The following is a 14,849-nucleotide window of genomic DNA, read 5'->3' on the forward strand; positions in this document are numbered from 1 at the left end:
TTGTTGGACTACAACTCCCATCATACCTGACCACTGGTCTTGCCAGCTATGGATGATGGAAGTTGTAGTCCACCAACACTGTGTAGAAGTGTCTTTTTGTATCAGGCTCCATCCTCAGACCTTAGTCAACCAAGGAGAGGAGAAAAATCAGGCCTCCTCCTTGTCCTGTTTGCTTACAGCACCAGGTAGTCAGTGGTACAGAACATGGAGATTTGTCTTAATATAAATTTCATTTAGGGAAAGGCTGGAGAAAACCCTTTTGGTCTGCCTGCTTGATAATTCACAGCTTTATATTAGGTAGTTGTTTGCTCTTTTACATACCAGCTGCCTGCCCTTTGATTATTCAAATAAATTTAGATTGACAAGAAGACATGGCCCTTTAGCTCCAGGGTACATGCAATCTCTGCAGGAGAGATTACAGAACAGGAACATACCGTAATAGGGGGGGAAAGGTGTATGTGTGGCAGCAGGAGAGATGGAAGGACAGCTTAACCCTGTTGAATAAAACAGTTCCTGCTAGGTAGTGCGATCCAGCAATGGCAGTCTGTATATAATGTAGTTGCAATGATCTGATCCTTTGTTATCAGGAACAATTTATTATCTGAATTTACTGTGTCCTTGGATCAATACGGCTCTTTTATTTTAAAACCCCTCTAATATATCAAAGCATATGTTCATTTGCCTGTTGTTCTTGATTTTGCTTTGCTAACTTCTGTCTTCCTGTCGCTGCAGACGACATACAGTCCCCCCTCGTCCCTGGGCCCTGTGTGAGGTTTTGCTGCCAGCCAAATGGCTTCTTTGCTTTTCTCAAGGGTTTTGCAGCATTTAGTACGACCTTCCCTGGAAGGGAGCCACATGCCTTGCTATATCCCAGCTGTTGATTCCCCTTGCATGTACCCAGTTTCCACGGGAATGTTGTGCTCTTCTCCATTGCTTGTCCTTCACTCTGTCATGGAAACATTATCTAATAAAAAAATTATTCTGTTACTGAGCCTGGCCCTTTTTGAGGAGGCCCAAGTTATGCACCAGATCAGCCAGTGAAGGTGGGTTGGGTAGGAGAGGAAGGTCAGACTTTGCAGGTAGGCAAGAGCTTTTTTAAAAAAAATATGATATATGTGAAGCGGTAGCAGGAATCCAGAGGGTTCCAGGTGCTCACCCAAAGTTGTGTCTCTGTTGGGAAATGAAGGCACAGTGGAGGCCTTTAAGAAATATGGCTTATTTTACATACATTTACACCTAGAGCCTTTCATGGAGGGGGTGCAGAACATTACACCCCAAAATTTGCCAGGCGCCAGGAGCATTTTGCACCTGGCTATCGGCCACTTGTTAACAAGTGAAAATACCCAGGAGCTAAAATGGTGCCTGATGCCTCTACCGTCTGGAGGTGCATGCCTGGGTATCCTTGGATCTTAACTGTTTCCACACACTAACAACACATCCTGTAGAACTCTATCTGTTATATTTTATCTGCGCAATCAGAATGAATTTCAGGAACCAGTTGTTTTGAAGCATCTATTTTGTACTCACTGTGTTTCTAGCGCTGGGTTTTAAATCCATGTTGACAATGCTGCATATGTCTCTTGCACTTTGATATAAAATACTATCTGATACGGGGACGCGGGTGGCGCTGTGGGTAAAACCTCAGCGCCTAGGACTTGCTGATCGCATGTTCGGCGGTTCAAATCCCCGCGGCGGGGTGCGCTCCTGTCGTTCGGTCCCAGTGCCTGTCAACCTAGCAGTTCGAAAGCACCTCCGGGTGCAAGTAGATAAATAGGGACCGCTTACCAGCGGGAAGGTAAACGGCGTTCCGTGTGCTGCGCTGGCTCGCCAGATGCAGCTTGTCACGCTGGCCACGTGACCCGGAAGTGTCTGCGGACAGCGCTGGCTCCCGGCCTCTAGAGTGAGATGAGCGCACAACCCTAGAGTCTGGCAAGACTGGCCCGAACGGGCAGGGGTACCTTTACCCTTTACCTTACTATCTGATACGTTGCTTCTCAATCTGGCTTCATGCTGATTGGGGTCCTTATAAGCTGTTCCAAATGCATCTCTAGCTAAGGTGTGAACAGTTGTGTGTAAGGTCAGACAATCCCCACTGTCAGCACTAACGAAAACTAATCCGACACTAGCGAAGTTGCACTGATTTGAGCAGCTGGGAATGGGAACCTGTGAAACACACTAAAAACGCACACATCTCCACTGTGCTCTAAGGCGCTGATGTGAGCACACTCCTGTAGATCAGGGTTCTTCAAAGCTGTGAGCCTGGCAAACCTATATCTCTCTGATATAGGTATGCCAGTTTCCTTTGCCTCTTCACTCCCTTCTTGGTATTTCCTTAAGCCCCTGCTTTGGTGTGTGTTGTCCTGATTTAAGCTTCATTCAGACATAAAGATCAACTCTGATGTTGTTGTTATAAGAACATGCTGTGGTGAGCTTCAGACTTTCCTGTCCCCCCCCCCCTTTTACATACAAGGGGGAGAAGAGCTGAGACTTCCACTTGCAGTTTGGACAAAAGCACAAAAACTACAAACAAATGCAGGAAACCGTGGTTTGCGCAAACTATGGACTCGGCTAGATTGGTAAAGAAAAGGCTTTTTATATGCATTATAACACTGTGACACCAGATGGCGCAGTGGAGTTCCGTTTTGGCCAACACAAGTTCTCATACAAAGTTTAAAATGTGTTTAACTGAAATGCTTCTTTGCTGTGTCTAAGTAGGAAAGCCTGTGTTTAAGTAGGAAACCAGGAAACCACAGTTTGCTCCTGGAGTGATATCCTGGCTTGTTAATAACTGTTGCCTGTGAAAATTGAAGTTTTCTTTGTTTGGACATAATGGAAAACTGATGCTTGTTACAAATCCCAGATGGAAGCTTTCGTTCTCTTCCCCTCCCAGGAGAGGCTCACTGTAGTGCATTCTCATTACAACACATGGCTTCCAAGCCCTCTTCAGGCATTAATACAGTTTCTTAAATTACTTCCGGAGGCGGCGCGAAACAGCAATGGCGGTCCTCTTCGGTCTCTGAAGAGGGGCTCCGCAGGAAAGGGTCGTCCGCTGCGGCACAGCGGTGACCCATCAAGAAAAACCACGGGCAGAGTGAGCCTGTGGCCGTGGGACTCGGCGGGCACCAGGAGCGACCCCAAAAACGAAGAAGGAACCCCGTAAGGGGCTCCGGAAACGTGGAAGGGGGAGCGGTGCTGTGAGTTCATCGCTCTTTCTGCGGGAGCGAAGCCGCGCGGCTGCTGCTGATGAGCGCCGACCTTTCTTCTTGAAACATCAGGCTCTAAACTACCTACTCGTGAGTAAGGATTAATCATTTTGGGACTAAAAACTCTAAATTTGGCTGAAAGCGGGAGACGATAAACAGGAAGTCCGTCTTCCGGCAGTGCTTTAAAGATCAAAGGCAAAGAGTTTAACAAGCGGGAAGCAGCTTTAAAAGATTATAAATTTGGGACTTTCGTGTGTTGACAGAATTGGCTTACAAAAGGAAAAAGAAAAGATTTTGACTTCTAAGTGTATTGGATTCTAAATGGGACTTTCCTCCCCTTTATGGAGTATAAAGAATTAAGAACCAAATCTCGGACTGACAGGAGAAAAAGAGAGCTGTCATTGCGGAAACTGTATTTAAAATAGAAACTGTTGCAGTTGAGTGTTACTGGCAAGATACAACTAAAGAAACTGTTATTGGCACCTTTTTTCTGAGACTTTGTGACAGCTTGGGAAGTGCTCTGTAAGTTAAAAAAGTTTATGAAGGACTTTTGGTAAATTAAATTGTTTGGGGCTGCAGGGACTTTAATGGCGGATAAATTTCTTTCCTTTCTATGAACTACAGTAATACTCCCCCTAGTGGAATTCTGGACTTACAAGTGCCTGGGAACAAATTTTATTTTGACTATCTGCTGCTTTGTTATTTACACTTTGGAACTGTCCTTCCCATGGGACAATATATAATTTGACCTTGACTCATAGACAGGTGTGGAATGAGTGGCCAACCGAAAACAAGATCTGCTAAAACGAAAGCAAGACAAGCCCAACTTGTGCAAACAACTTTGACTACTCAGTCACGTAGATCATCTGTCCCAGCTGTTTTGGAAGTACAAGAAAAGGAAACTGCACAGCTTGCATCAGAGGATATGGCGGAAGGAGGATCGGATACCTTCTTAAAACAAATGTTAGAACAATTTGCAATATTGAACAAGAAGGTGGATGACCAATCGGCAAAAATAGACCAAGCCACATCCTCTATTACTAAATTGTCTGACCAAGTTGCACAACATACACAAGTTATTGGGAATCTCAAGGAAGCAACTGTCGAAAACCGGAGACTGGCTGAAGCAGCCAATGAAAAAGCAGAACAAGCAAATCAGAAAGTTGAGGCTATAAAAGGGGAGGTAAGGCCACTACACAAGCACATTAGTGACCAGCAGGCCTACCTGTCTATGGTGGAATTGAGAAACCGGGAAAATAATCTGAGATTAAGAGCTATCCCAGAGATTGAACAGGAAGATTTAATCGGTTATCTGACAGCAGAATTCTCTAAGTTCTGGGGTATAGAAGAGGACAAAGACTTCAAGATTACAACTGCGTTTAGATTGGGAAGAGTCGTGAGGAGGGACAAGCCCAGAGACTGTTTGATTATTTTGAGATCCAAGCAGGAGAGAGATAAAATACTAGGCCTCCATTTTAAGAAATCACTTGATATCCAAGGCAAAAGAGCAGAATTTTATAGAGATATTCCTAAACAACTTTTGGATCTCAGAGCCACATATACAGACCTAGCAAGATTACTGAGAGGAAACGCGATTCCGTATAGGTGGGAGTTCCCCCAAGGTTTATCTTTTAATTTTAAAGGAAAGAAAGTTAAAATTAAAACAACAGAAGATAACCAGAAGTTCTTGCACGACCACGGAGAAGACCTTCAGAAGGGAGCAGTAGCCTCTTGGCCACCGCCACTGCCTGGAACAGCACCGATACCTACACCCTCGGGTTCAGAAGAAAAGGAAGACACCCCACTATAGGAACAACAGATTGATTCAGAATGTCTCTGCAGCTGTACAGTTGGAACATAAATGGCGGGAATTCCCCGGAAAAAAGACGAAGGATTTTCCATATTCTGAAAAAAGAACAATTGGATATTATTTGCTTGCAGGAAACGCATGTGACTAGACTCCACAGGAAAGTGCTAATCAACAAAAGACTAGGCCAAGAATTTATTTCATCAGATAGAGTTAAAAAAAGAGGCGTGGTAATCTACGTAAAGGAGAACTTGTCACTGAAATTTTTATTTAAAGATGAGCAAGGAAGAATTTTGGCAATTGAAATACAAACACAGGGAGAAAAAATTTTGATCTTAGGAATCTATGCACCAAATGAGGGGAAATCGGAATTTTACAAGAAGCTGCATGAGATAATGCTGGACTATCTGGACTATACCAACATCATAATGATGGGCGATATGAATGGGGTGGTTTCTACTCACATGGATAAGTCACAAAATCAAAATTTAACCAAAGACGGCAGACTACCTAAAACTTTCTTTGAACTAACTGACAACATGGACTTGATTGATATTTGGAGGACAAGGAATCCCTTAGGTAAAGAAGGGACATTCTTTTCTGAGGCCCACCAGTCATGGACATGAATCGACCAAAGATGGACAACTAGAGGACTGGCACCCAAGATCAGAAAAGTGGAAATCTGCCCAAAGACTTGCTCCGACCATAATGCTTTGAAAATGGAATTGAGACTTACTCCAACCGGTTCTTTCAGATGGAAAATGAATGACACCCTATTAAGAGATCAGGAGATTGTGAAGAAGGCCCAAAAAACTTTAAAGGATTATTTTGAAATTAATTTGAACACTTCGGTGGAAAAGAGAACAATCTGGGACGCAAGTAAAGCAGTAATGAGAGGGTTTCTGATACAACAGAACACAATCAAGAAAAAACTTTGGAATGGAAAAAAGGACAGGATATTAGAAAAGATAAGAGAAGGAGAGAAAAAATTGAGACTAAAACCAAAATCAAAAGAGGTTTTAAGAGAAATCAAATTCCACCAAGCTCAATATGCGAAATTGATAAATCAAGAAGTGGAATGGAAAATTAAACAAATGAAACAAAGATCATTTGAATCGGCGAACAAATGTGGAAAACTGCTAGCATGGCAGTTGAAAAAGAGACAAAAACTGAACTTTGTTACTAATCTAGAGGTGGAAGGGAGAAACATTCAGAAACCAGAAGAAATTAGAAAGTGTTTCCAGAAATATTTCAAAAAACTTTATACACAAGGGCCTCAGGAAGTGTCTGAGATAGACCAATTTTTAAAGGTTAATGGTCTACCAAAACTATCTCAGGAGAAGAGGACAATCTTGAATTATAGAATAACACAACAGGAAATTGAGGGTGCCATTCAGAATATGCAACTAGGCAAATCTCCAGGCCCAGATGGACTTACCTCCAAGTACTATAAGACACTAAAAGATTATTTGATACAACCACTAATGGAGGTTTGTAACCAGATTATGGAGGGGAGGAGGGCACCGGAAACGTGGAAAGAAGCCTTCATCACATTGATACCTAAACTGGAATCTGAAAAGACTCAGCTTAAGAACTACCGTCCCATCTCACTCCTAAATGTGGATTACAAAATTTTTGCTGATATTTTGGCAAGTAGACTTAAAAAAATACTTAATGAAGTAATTCACAAGGACCAGGCAGGCTTTCTTCCAGGGAGACATCTGTTTGATAATACCAGGAACATTATTGATATTTTGGAACTTTTACAAACTAATATCAATACGAAAGCTGTGTTAATTTTTATCGACGCGGAGAAGGCCTTTGATAATATTTCTTGGATGTTTATGAAGAGAAACTTGGAAGGGATGGGAGTGGGACGGGGGTTTGAAAATGGAATAGAAGCAATTTATTCTGAGCAAAAAGCTAAACTGATAGTGAACAATGTGGTGACAGATGAGTTTAAAATTGAAAAAGGGACACGACAAGGGTGCTCCCTATCCCCTCTTTTATTTATTTCAGTCCTGGAGGTGCTATTGAACATGATTAGGGAGGACCGGTCGATACAAGGAATACAGGTCGGAGCGAAACAATATAAACTGAAAGCCTTTGCAGATGATTTGGTTTTAACATTACAGGAGCCAGAATCTAGTACAAAAAGAGTATTAGAACTGATTTATGAGTTTGGTCGGGTGGCGGGATTTAAGTTGAATAAGCAAAAAACCAAGGTTTTGGGGAAAAACTTGACATCTTTAGAAATAGATGGGTTTCAGAAGGAGACAGAACTAAGTGTGGTGAAAAAAGTGAAATACCTAGGGGTTCACTTGTCTGCTAAAAATTTGAATTTATTTAAAGACAATTATGAAAAATGTTGGTTGGAAATCAAAAAAGATTTGGAAATTTGGTCAAGATTGAAACTTTCCTTGTTGGGTCGAATTGCAGCTATAAAAATGAATGTATTGCCGAAAATGTTATTTTTGTTTCAAACCCTACAGATTGTGGACAGAGTGGAATGTTTTGGAAAGTGGCAGAAGGATGTATCTAAGTTTGTTTGGCAGGGCAAAAAGCCCCGGATAAAGTTTAAAATACTAACTGATTCGAAAGAAAGAGGGGGGTTTGCCCTGCCGGACCTGAGATTATATTATGAAGCTGCGGCCTTCTGCTGGATGAAAGATTGGTTACTTCTTGAGAACACTGATGTCCTAGATCTGGAAGGGTTTGATAATGCTTTTGGTTGGCATGCATATTTGTGGTACGACAAGGTAAAGGTTCATAAAATGTTCAAAAATCATATTGTTAGAAAATCAATATTTATGGTCTGGACAAAATACAAGGACTTATTAGAAGGTAAGACTCCGAGGTGGCTTTCACCAGCAGAGGCCAAGGCCCGGAAAAAACCTAATATGGAGGTTGGTTGGCCGAAATATGGGGAAATTATAGAAAAAGTAGGAGAAACTTGGAAGCTGCAGAGTTATGAAAAATTAAAGAATAAGGTGCAAAATTGGCTTCACTATGCTCAAATTCAAGAGGTTTTTAAGTTGGACAAAAAAACAGGTTTCCAGGTGGAAAAATCGAAACTAGAGACAGAATTGTTGGAACCAAAGACCAAGGTACTTTCGAGAATGTATAACTTGCTGCTTAAATGGAACACTCAGGATGAGACAGTCAAATCAGCAATGATAAAATGGGCTCAGGACATTGGGTACAACATTATGTTTGAAGACTGGGAAAGGTTATGGACCACTGGCGTGAAATTCACGGCATGTAATGCCTTGAAAGAGAATATTATGAAAATGATATATAGGTGGTACATGACCCCAGTCAAGTTGGCTAAGACATTCTTTCACCTCTGGTGGACTTGCCCAAAAGTGAAGGCCTTCTGGGAAAGTATCTATAATGAGTTAAAAAAGGTGTTTAAGTACACCTTTCCCAAGAAACCAGAGGCCTTCCTCCTGGGCATCGTCGGCCAGAAGGTGTTAAAGAAGGATAGAACTTTTTTTATGTATGCAACTACAGCAGCAAGAATTCTCATCGCAAAATACTGGAAGATTCAAGATTTACCCACACTGGAAGAGTGGCAGACGCAATTGATGGACTACATGGAACTGGCCGAAATGAATGCCAGGATCCGAGATTTGGGAGAAGAAGCAATGGAGGAGGATTGGAAAAAATTTAAAGATTATTTACAAAAATTTTATAAGTTATATGAATGTTAAGAATTCGCATGATTAGGGAAATTCAGCTCCAGCAATAAGATTAAGGTATGGTAAATTAAGTTATATTAATGAAAGGACTAATGTTTAAAAGAATATTATATATGTTATTAGTGTAAATTGACAATAAGTATTTTAAACGTAAATTACAAGTATTTGAAAGAACAAAAGAATACACGAAATAAGGTTATAATTTGCTGAAAAATTTTATTGTAAAGAACGCACGGTGAGGGAGACGTGGGGAAGTCCGGTTGGTTATGGAAAAATGTTTTGAAAAGATGATTTTCTTTTTCTTTCTTTGTTCTCTTCTGTTATTTCTTTGTATATCTGATTTTGTATTTCTATCTGGAAAAATGTAATAAAAAATATTTTAAAAAAAAAATACAGTTTCTTAAATTAATATGCAAGGGGGATTTTGAGGATAAGTGCACTGGTTCTTGCTGCCCTTGTCGCCGTTCCACTGACCTATTCAGGCCTCCTTCTTCTTCTCTTGCCATGACTGCTGATCTTGACCCTATGCTCTAGGAGGGTTTCCATAGCTATTGACTCTTTCACTTCAACCTACAAAGTCAGAATGTTGGCGATCATTCTAAGGCTGGCCACTTCCCCCAGCAGATGGAATGCTTCTGAAAATCTTACGCTGCTGAATGTGGGGCTGGAAAAATATAAAAATAACTTGTCGCGTAGCAGGGATAACAAAATTCTAGTCCTGCCTTTAGAGCTTGCTGATGTGCTGCTTGTACTAATAATGTGAAATGATCTGGAGAAAAAAATAGTGTTAACAGCAACAACAAAAACCTTGAATTTTTTGCTGCCCTGGTGGCTTTACTATAAGTAGCTGCTGTGTGTCTCCCATGGCAACAAGTGTCTCTTATGCTCTCTTTCTCCTCTCACCACCCACCTTCCATATACACAGCATATTGCAAGCAGATAGCGTTACTTCTGTTTCAGAGACGCAAGGTGAAGTATCCCGTGTAGCTGGATGAGCAATCTGACTGAGAGCCAGGAGCCCAAATTAATTTTGACGACTGTTACTTAATTAAGCCACTTGTATCTCCCTTTTAATTATGTCACTGTGATGCACGCTAGGAGAGGGAACAGGAAAGCACACTGTGTTCTCTTGTTCGCTGCTTTGAACCTTTCCTCTTGGACCATGCATCGATCGCCTCAGGCTGAGAAATATTGTTGAACGAACGAGATGTCACTAAACCCAAAGTGACTCAGTTCTTTAAATCAACAGAAACTTTTGCTTGGCGGCCCAGGAAGACTGTGGCCTAGAGCACAATACAAACTGAAGACTGCCAAGAACTCTTGAGGCCTATGCTACTGGTGTCTTTGAACTCGGGACTGAGCGGAAGATAGACAGGGATTTATGGGTATCTGCAGTAGATCAGGAAGCAGGAAGTGGGCACACCCTCTTCAGATGGGCTTCCTGTTATATGTAGCTACAGTAATTCTGTCTGTCTTTCTGAAAAGCTGAGAAAATCTCAAGTCATGTGCTTTGTTATGTACTGAAGTTCTCACCCTGGGCCAGCAGGGGGATACTGTAGATAGTTTTCACTCAGGTCCACATCAGTTATTTTAGGCAGGCCGGCTGAGCTGTTTGCTGCTCAGTTCTGTTCCAGCTTACAAAATAAAGAGCTGCTTTGGAGAAATCGCTGTGTCGTCTGCTATGTCCGCCCACAACTTAACACGCTTTGTTCATCTTGGAGCAGATTGTGACCTTTGTCATCATTAGACTTGGCCCACTTGGTTATTTCCATAAACCACACCCACTTGTCTTGTCCCTGGTGTTGTATGTGATACAGAGTGAGAGACAGGTAAACTTACAGCCTTCACTTCAATATAAACCGCATGGAAACACATTTCAAAAGGTTTGTTGTCACCTGCCGTCATAAGGACATTTGGTGATTGATGGGTGGCCCACGGAGCTTGTGGAGATAAGGATCCAGCCTGCCAGGTTGGAAGAGTTTCCCATCCTTGGAATAAAATCTACATTAGGGATGGGGAACCTATGATCCTCCAGTTGTTGTTGTTGGACAACAACTCCCATCATTGCCATTGACCGTGTTGGCGAGCAAATGGAAGTTGCAGTCTGACAGAGGGCCACAGGTTCCCATTCCTGGTTAATGTCATGTAACAGCCAGTGTCTTCGCTTAGCCATGAAACCTATTGCATGACCTTGAGCCAGTCACAATCAACTTAACTCCAAAGTGTTTTGGTAAGTGGACAATCCCAATGTATAACACACAGACCTTTTTGCAAGCAGAAAAGGGATTAACAGATACAAAATATTTGCTATTTTTTTGTACATAATTATGATGGGTCATGACTTGGGAAGTCATGCAAGATATGTTGCTCTTGGAGAAGAAAGTGGCATCGTCCATAGTGCTAAATGTATATTAAATAAAATTCATTCAATGAAATCTCAAATCCTGCAACTTTAGGTGGCCCACCCCACTCTGACTGAGGTGTGTTCTGAACAATCCTGTTCAAAATCTGGCGTCATCTTTTGATAATTGCAGTGTTTGCATTGGGGATATTTGGGTTTACCCAGATAGGTGTGTTCAGCAGTCACAGGTATGCACTGTTTTTCTGTTCTTTTATAGTGGTGTTTGGTTACTGCAGGCATGAACCTGATAAATAAGGCCATTGCAGGATCTTCGCCTACAGCCTGTATAAAAAAACAGCACAGTTGGTTACATGGGAAAACGATAAGCTGAAGATCTTTTGAAGGACTACTGACATGGCCCTGACTGGAAGCAACCAAATGTAGCTGAACTTGCACAACACATGACAATTGCTTGTTTAAAAGTTCAGGAAGACAGCTAGTTGCGTTTGGTTAAAGTACGCAATCTCTGCTATGATTTAACATTACACCTGAACCAGCCCAGGGCAACCCTAGGTTCTCTTGAAACCATTATTATTCATCATTTCCTGAACTTTAAGTGTTTTCCTTGATAACAGGGCAGATATTTTCACTCAAATGCAGTTTCGTTAATGCAAGTTGTGTTGGTCTTTGTCTCAATATTACCCCAAATGGTTTTCTTTACTCTAGATGCAGTTTATACTGCTCTTCAGCCGGCAAGGGAAATTAAGACTCCAGAAATGGTTTATTACACTGCCTGAAAAAGAGAAGAAAAAGATCACCCGAGAAATTGTGCAGATTATTTTGTCTCGCAACCAGAAAATGAGCAGTTTTGTTGACTGGAAAGACCTCAAGCTTGTTTACAAAAGGTGTGAGTAGTTTTACAAGTTGGCTTTTTACACAAAGCATGTCGCTTCACATGGAAGCAGCACAAAGTAACAACAAAACAAAATCAATCTAGTTTGCGTTGGCGGAGTGAACTGACAAACAAGAGGAACACCATTCAAAATGTCTGTAGTACTTACCACTAGTAGGAAAGAAAGAGAAAAAAGGCAGCAGGCATGATCTCTTGAAGGAAGCCCGTGCCCAGTGAATTCCACTAATTCCTGTCATAAGAAACATGACATGCTTGTTTATATCAAAGGATTAAGGTTTTACACTGGGCTGGGGATATTTTTCAGCCCAGAAGCCACTGTCCATTCTGGGCAACCTTCTGGGGGCTGCATGCCAATGGATGGGACCAGAGGCAGAAGTTGATAGTGGAGCAATAAATGTAAATATGTTAGGCTAGTTTCTATGCAAACTCTCACACACCTCTGTCCTGCACCCAGGCAAGCAAAAGGCACAATCGGGATTTCAAGGACACATTCCAGCCATGCAGAAACACTTGAGGGTGCAAAGTAGGGCTGGGGAGGCATGTGGTTTGGGAGAGAAGAGTCCCAAGGGCCAGAGAAAGAGGTCTGGAGGGCTGCATCCCAGTTATAGTTCTAATTTTAAGGAGCATTATTCAAGATAGTGGGGGTGGCAGATGCATCAAGGGAATGAAGCATTAAACAGGAAATTGAAGCTGGAGCCAACTAATTTGGCTAGAGGAGGTGCATTGACATCCTCTGGCAGGATGACCCAGGGAGGGGGCATGATATGGAGAGAGTCCCAAGGGCCAGATTTTTAAAAAGGCCACATTTTGCACCCGGGCCTCGGGTCCCCCCCCCCCCGCTTTAAATCACTTAATTGGAGCCAGCATTTGAGATGAGGAGTGAACATGGAGAGCACCTCCCTGAGATAATAAAATCTACTGATGTGCCTTTTAAATGAATGGACATCAAGAGTTGCCATTAAGTGCTGGACTCGCAATGATTTTCATGGGATGCCAGTGCATTGATCTTCTTCTGTATTGTTCCACTGGGTATTTCTGAATGCTGGAGGCTGTCCCAGTTTTAAAGGAAAGTACAGAAATGTTCAAACTTTCTGAAGCTGCCTTTCTGAACATTGTGTGTGAAAGAACGTTTGGAAGATCATAGCTTGGCGAAACCTTGAAGGCGATATAAGACCATTGTTGCTTGTGGCTATAAAACAGATCAATCCCCTTCATATGTTTGGGCCAAATTAACAGGTTTTTGGTAAACACAGTTTTTTGCCCTGTGTTGCTTGTGTTTTCCTTTCTAATTCGGGGGTTGGGGGTGGGATGAAGACTGAGGAAACTGTTGTTTATTCTCTGGTGTTTATTCTCCAGCAGTGAGATGGGGGGTGGTTGAATTTGTCAGGGTGATTGTGCAGAAAAAGACAAGTTAAACGCACTCCTAAATGGATCTGATCCATGAACACCCCTCCTCTATATGCTATTTTGAAAGGGAAAACCAGACCCACAAGGAAAAGGACATATTTAATATAATTTGGAGTTTGGTCCTCAGTATGGAGCACTACAAAAACGTATAAAAGTTTTGTGTCCGTATTGTGTAATGCAGCAGGGTGGGCAATAGACCCAGGGCCAAATCAGCTCTCTAGCCTCTCTGCCCTACCGCCAGGACCTGGCCCAGGCTGCATCCCTCACTGACCCTGCTGGGCACCTTCCTCTAGCTATTCTGCCTGGCTGGAATGTGTCCTTGAACCGTGATCACTCTTGCTTGCAGAATGGAAAATAGAGAGTGGTGTTGTCCGGCCTTTCCTACTTTTGCCACACCCACCACTGACATGTGGCCCTCAGAAGGCCCACCCCCATGAGGCAATGTGGCCCTTGAATTAAAAAATGTTCCCCTTCCCTCCTATAACGGGATAGAAAATCCGTACGTCAGTGCTTGTAACAAGGGAGAAATGTTTTTCTGTGACACAGCCTTCAGTTCTTTCAACAGCTGTTGTCTGTATCCAGGCTTAAGGTCATAGAAAAGATGTGTGAGGAGCAGAGCTCCCACCCCCACCCCCCCCGCAAAAAAATGTTTAGGGGTACTCTCATTTCCCTACTCATATTGAAATACTGCCCCGCAATGAGGCCAAACTGTGATTCACAAAATGTTTAGGGGTTTGCGTACCCCTGGATCCCCCCCCCCCAGGAAAAAAAAGCACTGGTGAGAACAGTCATGAGGCTGTGTGGGCAAGTTGCACCCCAGCATCTATATGCACAGTGACCATTACTCCCTTCCACCTGTGCCTTTGAGAAAAGGAGAAGATATAATACCTGGCCTGTATGAAAGCGTAACAAAAAGGAACACAATTATAATAGCATCAGATGCAGAGCTGTGAGAGATTTATGTGATAAAAACCAAGCTTTTATTTCCAATTCCATTATCATTACTTCTGATTATTGCACCAAAAACTGCCCACGTTTGCATATCTGAAATGATGTTCATCCTGTCATTTTCATTAGTGCTGGCAAGGAAGTCAGATGGATTTATATAAAAGGCCTAATTAATTAAGGGCTATTCTCCTTGTTTTTGAGATAAATTGTCTCATTATGTGAAAAAGCAACCGGGGGAAAAAATATTTCAGGGTAACTGACCGTGTAAAGAGCGTGAATATTAATGCTGATAGGTCTCAATATATTTTCATATTTTTAAATTTCAGGTACGCTAGTTTATATTTCTGCTGTGCAGTTGAAGAGCAGGATAACGAACTCTTGACCCTAGAAGTTGTCCATCGTTATGTAGAGCTACTGGATAGATATTTTGGCAATGTAAGTTTACTAGGTTTCCCCCAGAAACACCTGGCTCCGCTTGTTTTCCTTGTCAGATATTTGTTGAGTGTTGTCTGTTGTTTCTTCTGTCCAC

General features: G+C 42.2%; 1 protein-coding gene across 1 annotated transcript in view; it reads left to right on the forward strand.

Annotated features, from left to right (window-relative positions):
- Positions 1-14,849, forward strand: part of AP1S3 (adaptor related protein complex 1 subunit sigma 3) — a 28,099-nt gene that overhangs the window by 6,294 nt on the left and 6,956 nt on the right. Inside the window, exons 2-3 of the mRNA XM_081007018.1 lie at positions 11,779-11,957; positions 14,647-14,755. Of these exons, the coding sequence (XP_080863144.1) occupies positions 11,779-11,957; positions 14,647-14,755 (288 nt within the window). The remainder of the gene's footprint in view (positions 1-11,778; positions 11,958-14,646; positions 14,756-14,849) is intronic.

This window comes from Podarcis pityusensis (assembly GCF_964106645.2).
Source record: "Podarcis pityusensis genome assembly, chromosome: 5".
Classification (NCBI taxonomy): domain Eukaryota; kingdom Metazoa; phylum Chordata; class Lepidosauria; order Squamata; family Lacertidae; genus Podarcis; species Podarcis pityusensis.